The sequence below is a fragment of the Eulemur rufifrons genome, chromosome 7 (genome assembly GCF_041146395.1).
Source record: "Eulemur rufifrons isolate Redbay chromosome 7, OSU_ERuf_1, whole genome shotgun sequence".
Taxonomy (NCBI): Eukaryota; Metazoa; Chordata; class Mammalia; order Primates; family Lemuridae; genus Eulemur; species Eulemur rufifrons.
Genome location: NC_090989.1, coordinates 238,445,020 through 238,469,703, shown reverse-complemented (window position 1 = coordinate 238,469,703; position 24,684 = coordinate 238,445,020). Strand labels below are relative to the sequence as shown.

The 24,684-nt window shown below is 32.4% G+C and overlaps 1 protein-coding gene across 2 annotated transcripts in view; it reads right to left on the bottom strand.

The window, feature by feature from the left end:
- The window catches only part of CNTLN (centlein), a 286,589-nt gene that overhangs the window by 85,501 nt on the left and 176,404 nt on the right, over positions 1–24,684 (bottom strand). The window contains exons 16-18 of one of the 2 annotated variants that reach the window (XM_069474222.1): positions 19,165–19,345; positions 16,647–16,740; positions 16,340–16,563 (exon numbers count right to left, since the gene is read on the bottom strand). In XM_069474222.1, the coding sequence (XP_069330323.1) occupies positions 16,340–16,563; positions 16,647–16,740; positions 19,165–19,345 (499 nt within the window). The remainder of the gene's footprint in view (positions 1–16,339; positions 16,564–16,646; positions 16,741–19,164; positions 19,346–24,684) is intronic. The other variant, XM_069474223.1, reaches the window with a different exon arrangement.

The following is a 24,684-nucleotide window of genomic DNA, read 5'->3' as shown; positions in this document are numbered from 1 at the left end:
CACTAAACTCTTGAACTGAGGCATAAGGGGCAGAGAAATAAGCCATGGGTAATTAATTATTTAAAGACAATTTCTTCAGTATCTTACGTTCTGATAGAAAAATATTCTCTTTGGAAAATAGGTATTCTTATTAATAACTTGTTTTTGTAGAAATCAAAATTTAAGAAATAGACTATTTTCAAAAACCGACTTATAAAACCTAAAGACAAAAAATACCTTGAAAGTAGCCAGAGAGATCTGATGCATTACTGATAGGAATATGCCAATTTAAATGACAGTGAATTTCTCAACTGAAACTATGGAGGCCAACAAGGAAGTAGCACAATGTTTTTCAAAAAAAAAAAAAGGCCTCATTTTTCAAAAAAGAGAACTACTGACTGCAAATTCCATATCCTTCAAGAATGAAGAGAAACTTTATACACACTTAGTCTATTAAGTGTGTTTTAGCATTTTGTCTAAAAAACCAATGGACTACCTTAATTTAAAAATACTTTATTGCTAAAAACTGCTGATAGGATATGGGAAGTGAGCACATGCTGCTGGAAAAAACAGCATCAACAGACTTGCTTGATGCAAGGTTGCCACAAATCTTCAATTTATAAAAACCGCAATATCTGAGAAGTGCAATAAAACAAGGTATGTCTGTGTTTAGAGCATTCCATTCAACACCAGCAGAAATCACAGTTTTGGTCAAGTTCTCATGAAATAGTCATGAAAATATACCATATCCTGGACCATAAAACAAACCTCAATAAACTTGAAATCATACAAAGTATGGTCTCTAACCATAATGGAATCAAACTAAAATTTGATAACAAAAAAATGGGAAAATATCCAAACACTTGGAAATTAAACAATACATTATTTGATTCACAAGTCAAAGAGGAAGTCTCAGGGGAAATTAAAAAAAATACAGCTTAATGACATGGAAAATATAGTATATAAAAACAATATGTGATGCAACTAAAGCAGTGATGGAAGGAAAATTTATACTACTAAATAGTTACATGAAAAAAATGATTCTAAGATTTTACAGCAAGAAGCTAGAAAAAGAAGAGCAAAATAAATACAAAGCAAGCAGGAAAAAAAAGGAACCAATAAAGAACAGAAATATGCATAAATGAAACTGACAACAGAAAAACAAAAGAGAAAATCAGTGAAACAAAAGCTGGCTCTTGAAAAAAATCAATAAAATTGATAAGCTTCTAGTGAGACTAAGAAAAACAAAAAGACGAGACAAATCAGTAAAATCAGAAATGAAACAGGATATCACTACAGATCCTACAGTTGCTAAAACTATAGTAAGAAAACAATATGACCAAGTAAAGTTTATCCCAGAGATATATGAATGGGGCAACACTAGTAAATCTATTAATGTAATTCACTACATCAACATATTAAATTAGGGGGAAAAAACCCTCATGATCATCTCAATAAATGTCAAGAAAATTATTTGGCTAAATTTAACAATTCTTCCTCTTCTTTTTTTTTTTTCTTTTTTGAGAAAGACTCTTGCTCTGTCACCCCGAATAGAGTGCAGTGGTGTCATCATAGCTCACAGCAACCTCAAACTCCTGAGCTCAAGCAATCCTCTTCCCTCAGCCTCCCAGAGTGCTAGGATTAAAGGCATGAGCCACTGGCCAATTTAACAATTATTCTTAATTAAAAACTCATAGAAAGCTAAGGATACAAGGAAATTTCCTTAACTTGATATATTAACTATCAAAATATACAATGAATATCATACTTAAAGGTTAATCTGAGAGACAGTAACCCCAAGACAACTGCTTTATAAGCCAATGTATTTATCACCTTTTTTGCTCTTCAGTTTTGTTTATTATACCTCAGATCACCTTTACTCTAATGAAAGAGCAGCTTTGGTGAGGATCCGCTGGTGGATAATGCCACTAGATTTGGAGGTCTAAAATTTTCTAATTTGAGTCCAAATCTTAAAAAATATTTTCACAGAGAATAGAATTTATAGTGATGCATTTTATTTCAGCACATTGAAGATCTTTTTCCACTGTCTTATTATATTTCCACTGTTTCTACTGCTGCTTTTGAGAAATCAGTTGCTGTTCTAACATCCCTTGAAAAAAATTTTTCTCACCATTTTATTTCCTATCCTTCAGGAGCCCTAATTAATGAAAGACTCTCTTTTTTCCTTCATGGATCATAAACCTTCTTCTGTGTTTTTCATTTTTGTCTCTATGTCATATTTTAAATAAATTCTTCTATCTATCATCTGGTTAACTACTGTAATTCCCTCTTCCCTTCTATCTCACTATAGTCAGTGAGTTTTTAATTTTACTTATTCTATTATTTCCACTTCTAAAAGTTCTATCTGGTTCTTTTCAAATATATCAGGCCACTTTTACAGTTTCTGTGCTTTACAGTATTTTTAGCATGTCAGCTGTCAGTTTAACTGCTATTATCTTTAAAAGGTTTTTTCTCCCTGGCTCATTGATACATTTTCACTTTTTGTCTTTGTATTCTACTATTCCATTTTGATTTCTCCAAGTGTGGATTTACTTCACTTAGTTTATTTTCCAAAGCACTGGGTCTCTCACATTTATAAAAGTTCATCAGAATGATGAAAATCCCTTTACCTTAAAACTAATGATTTGCTATGGAAAACAAAAAGGCAATTCTACTATTTACATAGTAGGATGCAGGAGGAGAGTTTTGCAGAATAATTATGTGTCCCTCATAATTGTGCACAGAAGTGCTTCAATAAAATGCTTCATAGTTTTCCTGTGAATTATCTTTCCTTGATCTTTAATCTTTATAAAGATAAATTCATCACTTAGAAAACTTGTGACTTCCTTCAGGTCTTGTACCTATCAACTGATATAGCTAGGTACAGATTCTAACCTTCTACAGATTAAATAATGATCCTAGGACTATTAATTAATGGCTTACTAAAGTCTCAAGAATAGGTAAATAAATCAAATCAAAATGCATTAAAGACTTAAATGTAAGATCTGAAACTATGAAACTATTAGAAGAAAACATTAGGAAAACACTTCAGGATATTGGTCTTGGCAAAGATTTTTTTAGTAAGATTCAAAAGCACCAGCAACAAAAGCAAAAATAGGCAAATGGGATCCTATCAAGCTAAAAAGCTTCTGACAGCAAAGGAAACAATCTACAAAGAGACAACCTACAGAATCAGAGAAAATGTTTGCAAAGTATCCATCTGACAAGGGATTAATAAGCAGAATATATAAGGAATGCAAACAACTCAACAGCAAAACCAAATTAATCCAATTAAAAATAGGCAAATGATCTGAACAGAAATTTCTAAAAAAATAAAAAGAGGCCGGGCGTGGTGGCTCACGCCTGTAATCCTAGCACTCTGGGAGGCCGAGGTGGGTGGATCGCTCGAGGTCAGGAGTTCGAGACCAGCCTGAGCAAGAGCGAGACCCTGTCTCCACTAAAAATAGACAGAAATTATCTGGCCAACTAAAAATATACATAGAAAAAATTAGCCGCGCATGGTGGCGCATGCCTGTAGTCCCAGCTACTCGGGAGGCTGAGGCAGAAAGATTACTTGAGCCCAGGAGTTTGAGGTTGATGTGAGCTAGGCTGACGCCACAGCACTCACTTTAGCCCAGGCAACAGCGCGAGACTCTGTCTCAAAAAAAAAAAAAAAAAATTAAAATAAATAAATAAATAAAAAGATACACAAATGTCCAACAGTTATATGATTAAATGTTCAACATTACTAATCATCAGGGAAATGTAAATCAAAACTACAATGAGATATCATATCATCCCAGTTAAAATGGCTATTATCAAAATGACAGAAAATAACAGATGCGAGTGAGGATGTGGAGAAAGGAGAATGCATACACTTTTTGTGGGAATATATATTAGTACAGCAACTATGGAAAATAGTACAGAAATTCCTCAAAAAACTAAAAGTAGAACTACCATACAATCCAGCAATCCCATTACTGGGTATATATCCAAAGGAAATGAAATCAGTATGTCAAAGAGATATCTGCACTCCCATGATTATTGTAGGACTGTTCACAGTAGCAAAAATATGGAATCAACCTAAGTGTCCATCAATGGATGAATGGATAAAGAAAATGTAATACATATATACAATGAAATATTATTCATCCATAAAAAAGAATGAAATCCTGTCATTTGTAGCAACATGGATGGAACTGAAGGACATTATGTTAAGTAAAATAAGAAGCCAGGCCTGGAAAGACAAATACTGCATGTTCTTACTCATATGTGGGAGCTAAAAAATTGAGCTCATGGAAGTAGTGAATAGGAGTGGTTACCAGAGGCTGGGAAGGTGGGGGGTGGCTAACTGGTACAAACATACATTTAGATAGTAGGAATAAGTTCTGGTGTTCAATAGCATGGTAGAGTAACTAGAGTTAACAAGAATTTATTGTTTATTTCAAAATAGCCAGAAGAGAAGACTTGGAATGTTTCCCACACAAAGAAATGATAAACGTTTGAGGCAATGGATGTGCTAATTACTCTGATTTGATTACAACACATTGTATGCATGTATCAAAATATCACATGTACCCGATAAATATGTACAACTATTAAGTATCAATAATTAAAGAATGAGTAAATAAAAGGTATTTTAGAATACGAGAGGGTTTTCAGAATAATGTGATTTAAAAGATAGGTAATTTTGGTAATATTAGTGATATTAATTATTAATAGCAGTTGAAAAGAGCAGTTTATTACAGGAATTAAGATTTCCTGTAGATGGTAGTTATGACAACACAAACTGTACTAGGAATATGATTGTTGGAAAGAGTGTAGCGATAGATGTGTAAAACCACAAACTTGATGAGAGGAGATAATTTCTTTTATATTATGTATTTAAATCCTATAGAATGAGATTAGAAATTAAAAATTAAATATACAAGTACTGATATCAATAACTTCATATTTTTTCAGGAAGATAAACAATCAATTCAAATGCAATATGGGGCCGGGCGCGGTGGCTCACGCCTGTAATCCTAGCACTCTGGGAGGCCGAGGCGGGTGGATTGCTCAAGGTCAGGAGTTCGAGACCAGCCTGAGCGAGACCCCGTCTCTACTAAAAATAGAAAGACATTATATGGACACCTAAAAATCTATATAGAAAAAATTAGCCGGGCATAGTGGCGCATGCCTGTAGTCCCAGCTACTCGGGAGGCTGAGGCAGTAGGATCGCTTGAGCCCAGGAGTTTGAGGTTGCTGTGAGCTAAGCTGACGCCACGGCACTCACTCTAGCCTGGGCAACAAAGTGAGACTCTGTCTCAACAAAAAAAAAAACAAAAAAAAAAAAAACAAAAAACAAATGCAATATGGTAAGTTTTCAAAACGTGTGTTTATAGTGTTTGACTATGGAAAGCACAGAAGCCATATGCTGAAGTTGAGAAATTTTGCTAAATATTAAAATAAACTTCCATTTAAATGAAACTAGTAAGAACATTAAATTTTTTTTCTTGGCTAACTATTAACTACATGTGAATCTAAAATTTTGAAATCAAATTATTCTATCTTAAATATAATTTTGAAAAATATTTTACTATATTTAAAGGTGGTAAAATATAAAATATTTAATGTGTATTTTTTAATTTCTTTAAAAAAATCTGTGCAGGATAATTAGAGAGAGAAGACTCTATAGTCAAAACACAAGGTTCAAGTTTTAGACCTACAACTTATTAATCATGACACCTGGGTAGGTCATTTACCCATGCAGTCTCTGTTTTTTTCTAATAAAAATAGGATAATAATTCCTATCCAAATAAACTCATGGAGATTCTGTATGTATTAAATTGTGAAAGTATGTGACCATGCTTTGCAAATCTAAAGTGCCATAAAATGTTATGAAATTTTAAGTGCCTTAAACATAATTTGATATGAGAAATAAATATGTACTTAAATACTTTATTTATACATTCCAGTTTGTGATATCCCTTGTTCTGAAGATGATTAATTGAAGAATTCTCCAATGTGTACTTTAGGCAACAATACAGCTGTAGCTAATATAGTGCTACAACTGTTGCTAAGGTCTACAATAGCTGCTGTTTAATAATTCTTGAGTCTATCATGGGGAACTTCTGTTATGACTAAAAAGCTTGTATACTAGCACTGTTGAGAAAAGACTTAAAAGCAGATAAATGAGGTGTAGCTACCATGAATCCTCTTTTGTAAATTTTTATTGCCTACTTCCACACTTGGCTCATATAATGAATTTTAAGCATATTTGGTTTTAATTATTAGTACAAAGTGGTATTTTTTTGTTGTTAAAAATATCCAGAATATAAATATACAAAACCAAATAGCTAACATCTGAGCGTATTTCTAGAGCATTTCTCTACTGTCAAAGAATCTAAAAAGATAATTCATGATAATAAACATTAACTTCCTCAAATCTTTCATGGAGAGAGCAAGCGTAAATTAATACATAAATATAATTTTTTAAAAGTAAATAACAAAGAATATCATTCAATGACTAAAGTTTTTAATCATTTAACCCATACACTATTCTAATTCTAGAACACTAAAACAACTTTCCTTCCTTTCTTAAAATTATGTATTATTGTGACCCAGAAAATGCATTTATCTGGAAGAAACATTGTGTAGAAAAGAAGGCATAATATTTAGAGTCAGAAAACCAGAATTTGAGCAATAGATCTGTAACATATTATTGAAGCAAACATGAACTAGTTTGGATCTCAAATTATTTTCTAAACGAGAATAATAACTATGTCACAGTTTTTATGAAGATCAAACAAGAAAATACTAAATTATTTTATAAATGCTTCTACTGTGCAAATATAACCTAATCTCATTACTGAAAAATAAAATCAATTTTTTTTCAAAAAATAAATACAATGAATCAAAATAAACTTTTGGGAAGGCATATAGCAGCTGAGCCATTCACTAGGTATATGTACTTGTGCAAGTTAATTTCTGTAATAATTAATAGTTAACAGTACCTTATCTCAAGGGATGATGTAAAAAATTAAATGAATGAATACACATAAAGTACTTAGAAGATGCCCTGTACATAGCTATTCTATTATTGTTATCATACTCTGTCTGTAGTAACTTTTCCCCATTAATATTTATTCTCCTTACTCTGTAGTATAGGGCAGTATATTTATGAGCTTTAAGAGTTCAAGAGGAATCCTAGTATACCTGAAAGTGATTTGGCTATTTTGTTATACTACTTCTCACCATGTCATCTTCTCAGAAATGCATTCCTTGACCATTATCTAAAGCCAACCTCTCTTTCCTTTTATTATTAATTACAATGCACTCTCTATAATCTTTAATTATTTTGCTTATTTTGTTAAAAATTTATTTATTATGTCTCTTACCAGAAATAAGCTCCATGAGAGTGAAACCATACCTGTGTCTGGTTCACTGTTGTGTCCCATTATCCACCACGGTCCCTGGCACACAGAAGATACCCAACAAATGCTTCAAGTAAAGCATTTACTTGAATAATAAAAAAATACTCTTAAGGAGTTATTATGCAGAAAAATTTGAAAACCTAAGACAAGAAGAAAGATGACCGCTATGGTATATACGTGACAATTCTGCCACTGAGGGCTCCAAAACTGGTTTACCCTTCCTGAGGGCAATAATATTCTCAACGATTACTCCTTAATCATTTAATGATTAATTCTTTAATCTTGGTGGTTTTCTTTGTCTTAGCCACCAAATATACATAATCATGAAGCAATGAAAAATATTAAGTGGGAAAATGAATTGGAATAATGCTGGAATGTCATGCCTGCATACATTAGCATGATTTCCTTTGTTCTTTCAGTAATTTAGAAAAAGAAGGAACAAGCATATGTAGGCTATAATACATCCACTGTACTCTTCACTCATAGCATTTTTATATTTTGTTCAATCCTTGATAATACATTTTACAACAATTAATATACTTAAAAAAATTTTTAAAAACTGTAAAAAGACTGAAAGACTGCCAACCTGGCAGACTACATAACATGAAAACCTTCCCTATCGCATAGAAGTTCTACAATAGATAATATCAAATGTTCTTTTCAATGTATTGCTGACAATCTAAGAAGGGAAGAGAACTACTCAGGTGCTGGGATGACAGAGGTGACTGAAGAGCAGTGGAGCATGCGACTGAAGGTATGGCTGGCATTCAGCATGGGAATTGCCAGGGTCAGCAGCATCAGGAACTGTAGATGCAGGAGCTGAAACTTTAGTTTTGGCCCCAAAGAGGCCAGAGTTTGAGAGTTCTTTGAAGTGTTGCAACTTCAGTTAAAGGATAGACTAAAAAAAAATTGCTAGGACAGAAAGGCAATAGGGGAAGTTTGTCCGTTTCTGATTGGGATCAGCGTAGAGTAAAAAAATTCTCAATTCTCTCTATTGAGAATGTGTATGTTTGTGACTATAGCTCATGTGGGTTTGAAATTTGAATTTATCAGTGTGGGCCAGGAAGCCCTAATCCTGAGAATTAACATAAATATTGACCATTGATGGGTAGCAAAAGCAAACAGAAAACAGGCTGAAGGAATGCTCCCCAAACACAGGCTTCAGAGAATAAGCACAGAAAAAAACATACCCTACTAAAGCTGAGCTGAGAATCAAAATTCTAAACATAGGTAGAAACATCCCACCCTGGCTGAGAGTAAGCAGAAACAAATAGGAAGATTAGAACCTCAAGAATATGTGATTTGAAAGAATGTATAAGTAAGTTTAAATGATTAAAGATACCAAAGATGAAATTTAAAGGCCCAAAGAGAACCATACTCCATTTAAAAAAAGATTCTAAAAACACAAATAAAATTTCTAGAAATATATGTAAAAATATTTATAAAAAATAATTTGAGGAGAAAATAATGACTTTAGCTGCCTCAAATAACAATATGTAATACGTAGGAGGAATACCAACTAGGAAGAGGAGGGAAATATTGATTAATTTTAGACTTTTTATTAGTCTATATTTTTTACTTTTTAAAAATGTAATAATTGGTTATAAAATGTTTTCTTGCAAGCCTCATGGTAACCTCAAATAAAAAAAACCTACAAGAGATACACAAAAAATATAAAGCAAGAAATTAAAACATATTACCAGAGAAAATCACTTTTACACAAAGGAAGACAGGAAAGAAGAAAGAAAGAGAGGGCTATAAAACAACAAGAAATCAAATAACAACACGGCAGTAGTAAATCCTTACTTATTAGTAACAACATTGAATATAAATGGACTAAACTCTCCAATGAAAGACCTGAGTGGCTGAATGGATCAAAACACAAGACCCAACTATATGTCGTCTAGTAGAAACCCACTTCACCTATAAAGATACACAAAGAATGAAAATAAAAAGATGAAAAAATATCTTCCATGCAAGTGGAAAATAAAAAAAAAAGAAGAAAAAGAACAGGAATAGCTACATTTCTATCAGATAAAATAGATTTCAAGACAAAAACTGTCTCGGTATATATTCAAAAGAAGGGAAATCAGTATAACAAAAAGATACATATCTGCACTACCATGTTTATTGCAGCACTATTCACAATAGCCACAATTTTGAATCAATTAAATGTCCACCAACAGATGAATGGGTAAAGAAACTGTGGTACATATGTACAATGGAATATTATATAGCCATAAAAAGATGAAATCCTGCTATTTACAACAGCATGGATATAACTGGAGAACATTATGTTAAGTGAAATAAGCCTAGCAGAGAAAGAAAGATCTTGCATGTTCTCACTCACATGTGGGAGCTAAATATTAAAACAATTAATCTCATTTAGACAGAGCAGAATGATGGTTACCAGAGGCTAAGAAAGGAAGGGGAAAGGAGGGGATAAAGTGGTGATGGTTAATGGGTGAAAAAAATATAGGTAAGATAGATAGAATGAACAATACTTGACAGGACAACAAAGTGAGTTATGGTATCCTTCAAAATAATTAAATGAGTAGAATTGGAATGTTGCTAACACAAAGAAATAATAAATACTTGTGATGGATATTCCAATTACCCTGATTTGATTAATACATATTATATGCCTATATCAAAACATCACATGTACTCTATAAATATATACAACTATATAGTTGTTTCTCTGTTTCTGTTAGTCTCAGCTGGTTTCTCCTGGTATAATCCAATCTATTCCTTCCAGGCTTCCACTGAGAAGGCTGATTAGGTCCCTAGTTCACACCCACACTAATCTCCTTTTCAAATGATTGTTCTGCCACATCCTTAATGTTCTCCTCAGAACAAGCTTTCTCATTATTTGTAATATGAATAGGCTGAGAATTTTCCAAATCTTCAAGTTGTGGTATCACACTGAGAATTAGTAATTCAACATATAAATTTTGGAGGAACACACATCAGTTCATAGCAATACTAAACCCCTTGAAATTCATTTTGTTATTTAAACAAATACAGAGAGAAAATTAACAAAATAACACATCTATTTATATATAAATGAAAGACAAGGATTACTCTGATCTCTCCAAAAACATATTATTTTATGAGAGAGCATTTTGGAAAATATACACTATGTAAAATTCTACAAAAATTTTACATTTGATATCTATCTTAGTCTGTTTTATGTTGCTATAACAAAATACCACAGACTGGGTAATTTATAAGAACAGAGATTTATTTAGCTCATGGTTCTAGGGCTGGGAAGTCCAAGAGCATGGTGCCAGCATCTCATGAGGGCCTTTTTGCTGTGTCATAACATGGTGGAGGGCATTATACGGTAAGAGGGCAACAGTGTGCCTGTCAGCTCAGATTTCTCTCCCTCTCGTTATAAAGCCATCAGTCCCATCATGGGGACCCCACTCTGATGACCTTATCTAATCTTAATTACCTCCTAAAGACCCTACCTCTAATCAACACATGAATTTGGGGATTAAGTTTCCAACACATGAAATTTAGAGGACACATTCAAACCATAGCAATATTTATCGGTGGAAGTTTGATATATAATTATTTAATACCTACTAAAAACATTCAACAAACTTTCTCAAAGATGTGTTTATAGGTACAGCCACATTTTCTCTTATAGTATGGATTTTAGTTTTCTCTGTGAGTCAGTGCTCTTTGAGTCTATGTGATGACACATAGGTGACTATAAAGAGCTACCCAACATCATAATACACATAAATAATATTACTGGAATAAAAGAAGATGACATTTACATCTTGTTATTCTTATGATATGGGATTGATTTTCACACATTTCCAATGATTTATAATTTATAAGCCCTTAAGTTGAAGAACTGATCATCCAAACTGGAAAAGTTAGTCAATACAGTCTGCTTTACCATATTCCTATTCCTTGATATTTACTTTTGCAATAGAGATTTTAGTGTGTGAGGGTAAGAAAACACATTGTTTTAATTAGAAACTAATTTTAAGAAAATTTACTTTAAATATATTTTACTTTGTTAAGTTTAATAATAATAAGATGAAATGTTTCATGTAATACTATGTTCTTTTAACACCTAAAAATGTTATGTAGTTCATTACACATTGCATGCATGTATCAAAATATCACATGTACCCCATAAACATGCAAATTATTCTATATCAATTAAAAAATAAATAAATAAAATGTCATATACCTCTTAAATTTTACCATACTATTTAAGTCAATTTTTATGTTGGTAGTATACTTTATTAATTTGAATAGAGAGTGATTTTTGTTATAGTACTCTGTCAACAATAAGTCAATACATTATCAGCAACATTTATGCAGATACTACTATATGTCTGTGAGTTTTCCTTATACCAACATTATTTTAAAAGATTTATTGAGATTTAATTCACATAACATATGATTCAAAGTGTACAATTCAATGTTTCTTAGTTATATTCACAGGTGTGTGCAACCATCACCACAACTTTACATTTTCATCACTTTACAAAGAAATCCATATACTTTAGCAATTACTCTCTTATTCCCCTTTTCCCCCAACCCTAGGTAAACAGTAAGCTACTTCTTGGCTCTCTAGATTTGCCTATTCTAGATATTTCAAATAAATGGAATCATATAACGTGGTCTTCCGGCTTCTTTCACTAAGTATAATGTTTTCAAAGTTCATTCATGTTGTAGTACGAATCAATACTTCATTCCTTTTTGTGGCTGAATAATATTTCATTGCATATATATATCACCATTTGTTTATCCATTTATCAACTAATAGACATTTAGCTTGTTTCTACTTATTGGCTATTATTAGTAATGCTGCTAGGAACGGTATCATCTTAAGATTTACTATCTGCTTGCTCAGCCTCAAGTAACCAGAGGTGAGAGTTCAGGCTTTTTCGTTTTTTCCTTAGCGTGTACACAGCTCTATGAATTCATGTGATCTCCAGATTCCCAGGAACATGTCGGAATTCTTCAAAACTTACCAATATCTCATTCTCCAGACTTTTCCTCTAAGCCATTTGGTTGATACATTGTCTGGCCAAAACTGGAATCTGTCACCTGAGGCAGCTAAGAAGTTAAAACACTAGCCTGTAATTATTTTTGACACCCCACCTACCCATTCTTTTTTAGGAGGAAAGCTGTTCACACTGAATGCTGTCAGAGTCATCTTTTTAACTGGGGTCTTCCAGGGAACCATCAGAGGTTAAACGATGACAATTATTTGGAAATGAAGTTTTGAAAGAGCTCCAGGTCCATTCTGCTCCCTTTGGAGCAGGCTGCATGGGAAACATGGACTATTATTTTTCTCAGGCTACTGCTGAGCTAAGAGTGGAAAATGGGACTAAGGCAAATTAAAACGCCACAAAATTTACTGTTCTTACTGAGATTTGGCTGCTTTTCTTGAATATACATTCCCTTGATAGTTGTAAGCTTTTGATTATTTTCCAGAGTTTTGTAGAGAAATTATAAGTGTCCCTCAATGTACACAGAAAGGTCTCAGTAAAATGGTTTATAGTTCTATAGTTTTCAGGTAAATACTTTTATTAGACCTTTAATCTTTTCAAAGACGAGGAAGTCATGGCTTAGAAAACTTGTGACTTCCTTGAGTCATCAATTAATAGCCCTAGGGATTTATATTAATCATTAGAAGATTAAGTTCTATAACCAGTGGTATGAAACTATTGATCCCTGATCATTTTTTCCAGTTTTTTCATTGACTTTATGGAGGGGTAAATTTTCAAAGTCCTTACAGTAATACTGATATATGCTACATCATGGATAAACTTTGAAAATACTATGGTAAGTGAAAGTGTAGCCAGGCCCTTGAGATTTTAGTACCCTGGCATTTTTTTAATGACTGAGATAATGTAAAATTTGAATAGGCCCTTGCTTGCACATGATAACCCGTTGCTTCCTGCCTGGTATCATTTGTTCTCACAGTGATTACTACCTGCTGATACACTATTTGTCAAGCAGGAGAAGATAATAACTCCAGGGTCTCTTATTTTACAGATGGAATGAATGCCCTTGAAAAAGCTGTGACTAGCTACTGATGCCCATGAGTCTTGTCACTCAAGGTGTTATCTGAGACTAAAAGCAACATGGACTTCCCCCTTCAGTTCTCTGAAATACCACCCACAACCCCCTCTTATTCTCTAGCTACATAAAGGCTTCTTGCTTCATTTTTTTTAAAGAGATAGATGTGAGACACTTTGCTTTTCCTTCTTTTCACTTTAGCCAAATCGAATAAACCTTTCTTTATCTCCAAGCACTGGTGTCACAGTGTTTGGCTTTAGCTGTGCATCAGGCACGCGAGCCTGAATTTGCGGCTCTACAACAAATGAAGCCAGATATAAGAAGCCATATGTTGTATGATTCCATCTATATAAAATGTACACAATAGGCAAATTGATAGAAGTAGAATGTGGATTAGCGGTTGCCAATGCTTAAGAGAAATGGGGGAATAGAAGGATGATGGCTAAAGGATACGCTTCTTTTTGAGGTGATAAAAATGTTTTAAAATTGATTTTGGTGATGGTTGCACAACTTTGTGAATAAAGTGACAACTACTAAATTAAACATCTTAAATGAGAAAACTGTATGGTATGTGAATTATATATCAATAAAGATGTTATAGAAAATAGAAATAGTGAGAGATTTCAATACTACCCTCCATAATTAATAGAACCAAGAATATGAAAGTGTTAAACATCACTATCAACCAACCAGCTCTAATAGAAAATTTGAACACTCAACCAAACAGCAGCGTATACATCCTTCTCAAATGCACATGCAAACTTCTCCAGGATCTACCATACCATATCTTAGGCCACAAAATAAATCTGAATACATTTAAAAAGACTAAGATCATACAAAGTATGTTCTCTCATCACAATGGAATAAAACCAGAAATCAATAATAGAAGAAAATTTAGAAAATTCACAACTATGTGGAAAATAAATAACACTCTCTTAAGCAATGGATCAAAAGAGAAATCACAGGAAAATTAGAGAATACTTTGAGATATGTAAAAATCAAAACAGAACATACCAAAACATACCAAGGCTAATATAGTCCTTAGAGGGAAATTTACAATTATAAATACCTATATTAAAAATAAGAAAGATTATAAATCAATAATGTAAACTCCCACATTAAGAGAATAGAAATAGAAGAGCAAACTAAACCAAAAATAGTATAAGTAGAAAATAACAAAGATTAAAAGAGAAATATATGAAACAGGAAATTAAAAATAGAGATAATTAACAAATCTAGAAGTTCTTTAAAAATGTCAACAAAATGGACAAATCTTTTAGCTAGACTAAACAAGTATAGAAGAATGAAGACAGAAATTATTAAAGAAGGAATAAAGCATGGGACATTTCTACATACCTTCCTATAATGAGAAGATTGTGAGTGAATACTATAAAAAATTGTATGCCAACAAATTATATAACCTAGGTGAAAATGGACCCATTCCTCGAAACACAGAACTACTGTAACTGACTCAGGAAAAATGTATAATATAAAAGGCAGGTCACAGGTATTGGTGAGGATGTGGAAAAACCGGAACTCTCATACACTGCTGGTTGCAGTGTAAAATGGTACAACTTGTGACACAAAAGAGCTTGGCAGTCCCTCCAAATATTAAAGATAAAATTACCATATGACCCAGCAATTCCACTCCTAGGTATGTCCCCAAGAGAAATGAAAACACATCTACTGGAAAACTTCTACATGAATGTTTACAGCAGCATTAGAAAATTAGAGAGAGAAAGAAAAAGAAAAGAAAATTTCAGCCAGGAAAATGAATATGGGTTCATCAAATTATTTTGAGAAATCTAGTTTCCATACATTGGTTGTGGCATCATGACTATGTCCAAACTCTAACATCTACAGGCCACTAACACCAGAGCTCAGTTGTAGCTGGTGTCCTACTCCCAAATTTCCACGGGCCAAGCCTGTAAAATCCTCAAACTTCCAGTGTAAATTTGGAATGTAGGTAAGGTTTGGGTATAAGGCTACTCTGAGAATAAAGCCAGAACACAATTCTTATTGGTATAAGATTAATACAACTCTAATACTTTACAATTAATATATTTCTAACTATTGTTTGATTCAAAGAACTAGATATTAGAATTAGAGAATTTAAGTGTAATTTAAAAATGTGTGACAGTGATTTAAAAATTTTAAAAATTTTAAAAAATTTAAAAATTTTCTAATATGATGAAATAAATTTTTCTGTGTGAAACAACAAATTGCCAACAAATCATTCTTTAATCAAGCAAATATCTTAAAGAATGGAGACTTACGGAAAAAAAATATTTTCTTTTTCATTTGCTTTAAGATTAACTTATGATAACTAAGAGTAAGGTATAACGTGTCTGAAAATTGTTGCAAAAAGCTCAATTCACCTTAGTAAAAAAGAACTATGGATAGGTTATTTGAACACATTAAGATATATATGTATATTTAAATCTTCACATTTGATACTAGTATTTGCAAAGAGTAACTGAGAAATATGATAATTTAATAGTGTAATTTATTATCATAAATACAAAGTTTTAGACATAGGAAAATGGGTAAGCTAAATGCATTTATGAAGCCTGCATGTAAAAGGTAAGCTATAATACAATACAGAACATACAAAAATATTCAAAAGAAGAGAAAAACTAAGTGATATAGAAATGCTAGTAAAGTGTCTTTTTTGATTTGGAGTTCCCTCCCTCATGTATGTTGTCCCTTAATATGGACCTTACTAAAAGAAGTCTAGTAATTAAACTAATCACATTATTTAAGAGTACCTGGAGTTTTTATTTTACTCATAGATCTGTCTAACACAAATATGAACTAAACACATGTAAAACAAAATATTCACTTTTTACAATATAGTATATTACAATTCAATCTTAAAGTCTCTTTACCTTTATTGTCTGTCTGCTTGTCTGAAATCGTTGATCAGACACTTGCTGTTGATGGAGGAGCTTTTCATTAACTTCTTTATATTCTTTAATAGACAATTCTGCTGTTTTTTTTGCATTCAGAAGTACACTATTTTGTTGTTGCAAGGATATAATGCGTTCTCGTAATAAAATAGTATTGCTACTTGATTTCTGGGCAGTTATACTTTTGGACTTGTCTCTGTTGACTATATAAAAATAATGTTCATAATATTTTAAAAATCAGATTAAATTATAAAAGACGTATTGTTAATTTCATGTGCATTCTTACCTCTGGTAGGAACTGCTGTATGTAAACTCTTTTGCATGTTGCCATTCTTCTTTTGAAAAGTTGGTTTTTTGGTATTCTTATAATGAAAATGATCCTAAATTTAAGTTTCATAAAAATTGGATTATTAGTCAATAACAACATCAAGTGAACCAATATAGTAAGTAATATCCCTTTACCTAAAAATACATTTATTTATGTAGAGTTAAAAAAAGTCTAGATAATAAAATTTTATAATTGATACCCAGAACTTAATATAGGCACTAAACCTGAACTAGCAGGCAGAATATGCAGGTACAAAATCAACTCAAAGTATAAATTTAACCTTGGGACATTTCAAAAACCTAGGAGTATATAGAGTAACAGCAACAAAAGCAAAATGTGAATAATTAACAACTTATTCTCTGAAAATCTATGTCCTTTCTCAAATAATTTCCCCTATTGTATGTAAACAAATGAAGCTAATAACCTTCTGACAAATGAAACTAAAATAATGTTGATAATAATAAAGTAACTTTCCTTCAAACTTTGTTTTCCTCAAAACATCCCAAGGCTAAAAAAAATGAAGCCTTGTTGACTTTTGTTCCAAAATATTTCACCAATTTAAAAATACTTTCAGAAAGCAAAATTTTATATAGAAATGTTTCAAAAATATTACAAATCCCAGTAATTAAATAAGTGGTCTTGTTTAAGAATTTAGTGGTTGGAAAACAAGAATATGTTTAATCTAGAAAATTATTTCTTATTAAAAAAAGGACCTTTTCAAAGATCCCAATTAAGGAATAAATAAATAATTCTAGTAAAAATATATGAAAAAAGAAATTTGACCCACTGTTACTTTGACAATGAGCCATGTATTGTATACTTATGGATAAAGTATTCTATATTATACATAAGGCATGGCCCTAAAGTAATGAAACCAATTTATAATATTAACACATATACCAGAAGCCTGTAGCTAGGATAGGGTTTTCCTTTAAACTAGTTTCAGAGATTATGAAATCCTACCAATGTTGCATTTCTCAAAATATTTTTGAAATGCCTCATCTGAACTTGTCTTCAGAACTAACATATTAGATATATTTTTAAAATGTTTCATCACTTTATTAAGTGGCTGAAATGAGAAAGACTAACATACTAAGTGTTGATGAAGAGCAGTAGAAATTTCCATAGTGGGTACAAAAAAGTGCCACAATACTTCGGAAAGTAGCATTATCAACTAAAATCTTAAAAACACATAAACTATGGTATAGTAATTCCACTCCTAGGTTTTTATTACAGAGATGCCCACACTTGTGCAACAGAGAACATGTACAAGAATATTCATTGCAGGATTATTTGCAAGAAATCCAAACTGAAGCAACCAAAATTTCAACAGTAGAAAGGATAAATTGTGGTATGTTCAGACAATGAAGTACTATCTATAACAATGAAAGTGAATGAACTCATAATATTCAACAAAAGAGGCCAGACAGAAAAGATATACTATATAGATTCCACGAAGTTCAAAAACATGTTAAGGGAGGTAAAATTATAAAGAAAAGCAGGAAGTCATTAAGTTAAAATTAGGATAATCAATATATTTGGGGTTAGTGAGAAGTTCTAATATTTTCCAAACACATTTGCCACAATTTGGTAAACATTTTATGACTGTCAACAATATGGCAGATCTAATCAAAGTAGTTTATAATGTACTCTTATTTATAAACTCATTAAGCTGAAAATAATGAAAATTCCCAAACAAATAATATACAGCAAAATAGGTAATTTCTATAAAATTTACTCAGCAGTTTATTAATCAATCAATCAGCAGGCTCTTAGAATATAATTGTTGGTATGAACTTTATTCTGGTAGTAACTAAAATAGACCTTTTTCCTCCAAAGTTCTAGCAAGATCTCAAAAAATTAACTTTTTTGGATTATGTTTTAAAAGAATCCTATAGGTTAATGCAAAGACAACTTGATTTTTACAACAAAAAATAAAATAATTTTCCTCAATTTTTCAATGATTTATACTGTACAGGCAACCTTTTGATGCCATAATATTTTAGTGGTAGGAATTTTTAAACAAGTTGTATTGGAACATCAATTTTACAAAATTTAAAATACACTGAGGAGTAAGGTAGAAATAATAAATTCAAAGATATGAACAGACTTAAATGACTTTATTGCCACAAAAGCTAATATAAAAACAGAAGTTTCTTCACTTGGAACATTTCATATACCTGAAAACAATAATGAGCTTATTATTACCTTTATTATTTTCTTGCTGAAATATGAATACTTTCAGGTTTATATCTGTGAGAATAGTATTTATTTCCATTTTCATCTATGCAAAAGATTGTAAAAAACTGGTACTTGGAAAATTTTAAAAAGTAAATATTTTCACTGTATATTTCAAAGAAAACTTAATTTTTAGGGGTTCAAATTAAATCATTGGCAATATTTATTGATTTAAATTATGAAGCATAAGATAAAATTAAGAACATTGCTTACAATTAGGCAAAATTGTGTCATATACCTTTTGGAGCTTGCCATTTATATTTGAGTATGTTTGTACTATTTCTTTTCCTTGTGTTTGGCTGTCTTCTGGTTGATAACTTTCTTTATGGTCTCCTCTATCTTCTGTAGGACTTATTTTCTGGGATGTTTCTACAATAATTGTTCCCAAATTTTCAGAGGTCTGTGCTTCAGAATCACTGCTTTTGGAAAAAAGAAGGGGTATAAAACCCAAGAATAAGAGTTGTTACATGTACTTTTTCTAAGTTCAAGACCAAACAATATTATAGCATAAATTGTATATGACACTGTAAGTTTAATTTTGGCATTTACTCATTCTCCATGTGAAAAGGAAAAGTTAGTTTAAATATATTTTATAAAATTATAGAATCCCATCAAGAAAATAGATTATCTAGTATCAAATTCCTACTAGCATCATGTCTATAGCATTTATTCCAAGTGTTAGCCCAGGAAGCACATGGTTTAACACTTCCAGGGTTGGAACACACAGTACTTTCCCAGCCATGCTATAAAGGTCTGATATTTCCTACAAAGTTTTCCCTTTACCTGAGACAAAATTTGAATCTCTGAGGCTTTCACCCATTAAGTTCCATCCTGTGGCCATTCATCTTTCAACAAAATATTTGTTAACAGGATCTATGGGCCAGGCATTTTTGTGGGCATAAAGGATAAGGTAGTAGTGAATAAAGTGAAAGAAGAAAAATTCCTGCCCTCATGTAACCTTTATCCTAGTAAGGCAGGGGTGGGAGGGAGGAAACAAATAAGAAGAATACAATATATGGTATGCTAATAGCGGTATGTTGAAGAGAGAAAATTAAGCAAGGAAGAGAGATAAGAAGTATTCAGGTTGAGTGGAACACATAAATCAGTCCCTTTTCCACATGGGTTATATCTTTTAATTATTTGGAAATAATTATATACTGTTTAAGACATCTCTAAGAAAAACATCCCTAGCTGGTTTAAATGTTCCTAATATACATGTTTTTGAGATGCTTTACTTCCCTGGTCACTCTTGAAGATGTTCCTGCTTATTGTGATGGAGCATCATGTCCAGAATTCAATTTCAGACTAATCTATTATCTTTTTAAAACATGATTACACTAAACATAGTACATCTGAATTCCATCAAAGCATGCTTATCAAATTTTTGTATAACATGACATTGAAAGGGATGGAAAATACTTTTCAAAATAGCATTCAGTTCCCCAAAGTTCTCAACAGACTGGGAAGATAGTTATACAAAAGACTAGAACGGTAGTTTACTTGGCTATACCATAAAATGCCAACTGCTCAACCATACAATGAGAGAAATATGTGGTTTTACAATAGTATATATAGAAATATTTTAGGATGTTTTGTTAAATATTGTAAGAGTCTTTAGTATGATGTACATGTCAGAAAAGTCTACACAATTTTAGTCTGCATCTGCCAGGAGTTCTACTAAGTTCCTCTCATAGTGTACCTGGACTAAGACAATGTCAAATGACTGAAACTCTTTAAAACTAAGAGACTGTAGGGAAAAAAAACAAATCAACAAATAACACTGAGGTTGAATATTAGTCAGAAAAAGAAAATAAAGAGTTTGATATGATGAACTATAATAAGAGGAGGTAGAAATCAACTCTGTCAAATACTGTTGAGGGGTCAATTAAAGTCAGGACCCAGAACTGACTTTGGATTTGGCAATGTGGTGGGGACCTTGGAAAGAACTATTTTAGAGGGGCGATGAAAGGATGAAAGGAATTAGAAACACTGAATGTAGACAGCTTTTTCAAATTTAGCTGCCAAGGGCAACAGAGATAGAGAACTAATAGGCATGAGTACTAACAGGTACGTAGTGAATCCTCTGGTTCCAGACATGGTCCTCTTAATTTTACATAGTAATTAGGATAATTGCTCTTACTAATACAGTATCTCCCTTTGATGCCTGTCCGTTCAGTAACATGAAGAGTACAAAATGGCCAGCATGCAACCTCAGCTTCTACCTCTACAGACCATAACTATGTCCCCTTGGAGAGCTTTCCTACCTTGGGCATCAGGACCCTCAAATCCACCAAGCCCAAGGTGATAGCAGTGGGAAGCAAAAACTACTCCAGTAGGTTATTTGTTTAAATAACTACAGAGGCTACTCCAACCTACAAGACTTTATTCCTGGACCCATGCATTCTTGAAGATGAAATCATAAACCGTCAGTTTAAGGTATATAGCCTACCCTCGATATTGTCTTCTAGCTGGTATCATAACTAAGCCTGATAATCCACTGTCCTATAAAGCCAGTTGGCTTTATATAATTAAAAATGTGGTAAGACCAGTGAATTCCAAGATATAGCCCATTGTCATAAATCCTTTGCCATAAAATGTGTCTTCCACCCTTTTCAATAAATGGTGCTGGGAAAATTGGATTACCATAAGCAAAAGAATGAAACTAGGCCCCTATATCTTACCATATACAAAAATCATCTCAAGATGGATTACAGTCTTAACTATAAGACCTGAAATTATAAAAATACTAGAAGAAAACCTACATAAAATTCTTCCAGACATTGGTCTAGGCAAAGAATTTATGACTAAGACTTCAAAAGCACAACAAAAATGAAAATAGACAAATGGGATTTAATTAAACTAAAAAGCTTCTGCATAGCAAAAGAAATAATCAACAGCATTAACAGACAACCTGTAGAATTGGAGAAAATATTTGTAAATAATGCATCTCACAGGGGACTAATACTCAGAATATATAAGGAACTAAAAACAACTCACTACAAAAATAATTGTCACATTAAAAAGTAAGCAAAGGATGTGAATAGACATTTTTCAAAAGAAGACATACAAATGGACAAGTATATGAAAAAATGCTCCATATCACTAATCATCAGAGAAATACAAATTAAAACCACAATGAGATATCATCTTAACACAGTCAGAATGGTTATCATTCAAAAGACAAAAAATAACAAGGGTTAGCAAGGATGTTGAGATAAGGGAACGCATATACACTGTTGCTGGGAGTGAAAAGTGGTACAATCTCTATGGAAAACAGTATGCATATTTCTCAAAGAACTAAAATAGAATTACCATTCCATCCAGCAATCTACCCAATCTCCTGGGCATCTACCCAAAGGGAAAGAAATCAATATATCAAAAAATAACTGCACTCATATGTTTATTGCAGCACTATTCACAATAGCAAAGATATGGAATCAACCTAAGTGCCTATCAACAGATGACTGAATAAAGAAAACGTGTTATAAACACATAATGGAATACTATTCAGCCATAAAAAATGAAATCATGCCTTTTGCAGCAATATGGATGGAACTGGAAGGTGATTATCTTAAGTGAAACAAGCCAGAAACAGGAAGACAAAAAGCATGTTCTCACTCATAGTGTACACATGGATGCCAACAGTGGAATAATAAACAATGGAGACTCGGAAAGTGAGACGGTGGGAGGAGTATGGATGATGAGTAATAACTTAGTGGATACAATGTATGTTATTTGGGTGATGGATACCCTAAAATCCCTGATTGACTTACTACACAATCTGTGCATGTAATAAAACTGCACTTGTAGTCCACAAATTTAAAAAACGTATCTTTCAGACTACGGGATGTTTAGAGGACATCCTAGGAATATATGTGTCATTTTTAAAGTCTAAGAACAGTGGTATTTGTAGAAGCGCAATAGACAAATCCATACCCACAATACTTAATTTATCCTCATGAAAATGAGTTGATGCCTTCTCCATGATGGAAGAGGCCCAATGTAATCAATCTGTCACTAAAGTGGCTGGCTGGTCCTTTAGAAAATGGTGCTATATTGGGGATTTGGAATTGGTCTCTTCAGTCAGCAGGTTAAATATTCAATGATGCCAGGAGCCAGATGAGTTTTGTTGAAGCGAAGTCAATTTTGTTAAGCATATTCACAGATTCTATCCCTACTTCCATAGCCACTTTGTTCATGGGCTCATTAAACAAGTCCTGAGATAGCTATGAAACAGGCAACATCCACAGGATAGGTTCCTTTTTATTAATTTTTATTAATATAAGTTCTATTAATTTTTTTCATATCTGGTTTTGCATTTTCATGTCTTGTTTAAATATGTTTTCTAGAGATGCTCTAAGGTTATAAACAAGTAATCTTGTAATTCCTTATAATACTTTTATAACTTTCATTCTTTCATTAAATCTGTAATGTATATGGACTTTACTTTATGTACTGTACTGTATTAGGTAGTCAGATAGTCAATAAATATTGTTAAATGATTAAATAAATGAATTTATTTATTCTTCACAGTCTGCTATGCATATTAGTTTGGTCTTCTATCAAAAACTAAGCAACATGAGAGGAACTCTACTACTTTATCCTAAGCTACTGTGTCAAGAAATTAAATATGGGCAAAGTTCTATGGAATTCAGATCTACAGTAATCTAGGATTAAGTGCTAGGAACCCAAAGCAGGATTATTATTGTAAGAAAGTACAGATATATCTATTTTGATAAATTTCACAGAGAACACAGCGGAATCAGGACTTGACTGAGGGTCAAAGGAATGAATAGGTCATTAAAAAAATAACAGTATAAAATTTCCCAAGATTAAAAATCTTTGCAATCATAAAGCTAATGGTTCCACTAACTCCACTGAAGAAATCTGGGTAGACTTAAAATCAGCTTGAGAAACAAATTATTGTAGCTGAAACAAGTTTACTAAGAGATGTTCACTGAACACTCATTTGTAAACTCTATAGACAACAGCAAAATGCAGGCCTAAAAAAGACCTGTACTGGCAATTTGTGGAAAATGAATATTTTATATGTGAGACTATCCTGTTTCATTGAAGAATTTTCAGCATTCTTGACCATAACTGGGAATGAATAAATAAGTAAATAAATACAAACTTCACACACAGAGACAAATATCCTGGGCATGGGATAGGGGGAGCTGCAGATTACCAAAAACAATTCATTGTGATAATAATAGCAAGCACTTATACAGTGCTCAACATGTTTCAAGTACTACTTTAATGTATTATTCTATTTATTTCTCACAAGGTATCCATGAATATGGTCCTATCACTATGCCTATTGTATGGATGAAGAAACTGAGGCAGAAACAGGTCAAATAACATGCCTCTGGTCATACAGCTACAGGGTGTTAGAGTCAGGATTTGAACAAAGGCAGATTGGCCACAGATTCCACGTTCCTAATCCTAAAATGTACTCTAAATAATGGTAGAGTTATGTTGGGGAGGATTAAAAGCTCTTCCTTTACTCATCTATGTTCTTGGCTGGGACTCTGTAACAAAAGACTGATTAACAAGAGAAAAGCATACAAATTTACTTAAGATAAGTTTTACATTACAAGGAAGGCTTGCTTCATAAGGAAATGAACACCCTAAGAAATGGTTAAGCCTGAGTGTTCTTATACTAGGTTTGATGAAAAGTGGAAAGTCATGGAAAAATGTGATAGGACAGTAAACTGGGGGACACTTAGCAAGGCCTGCTCATGCAGATTCCTCTTGG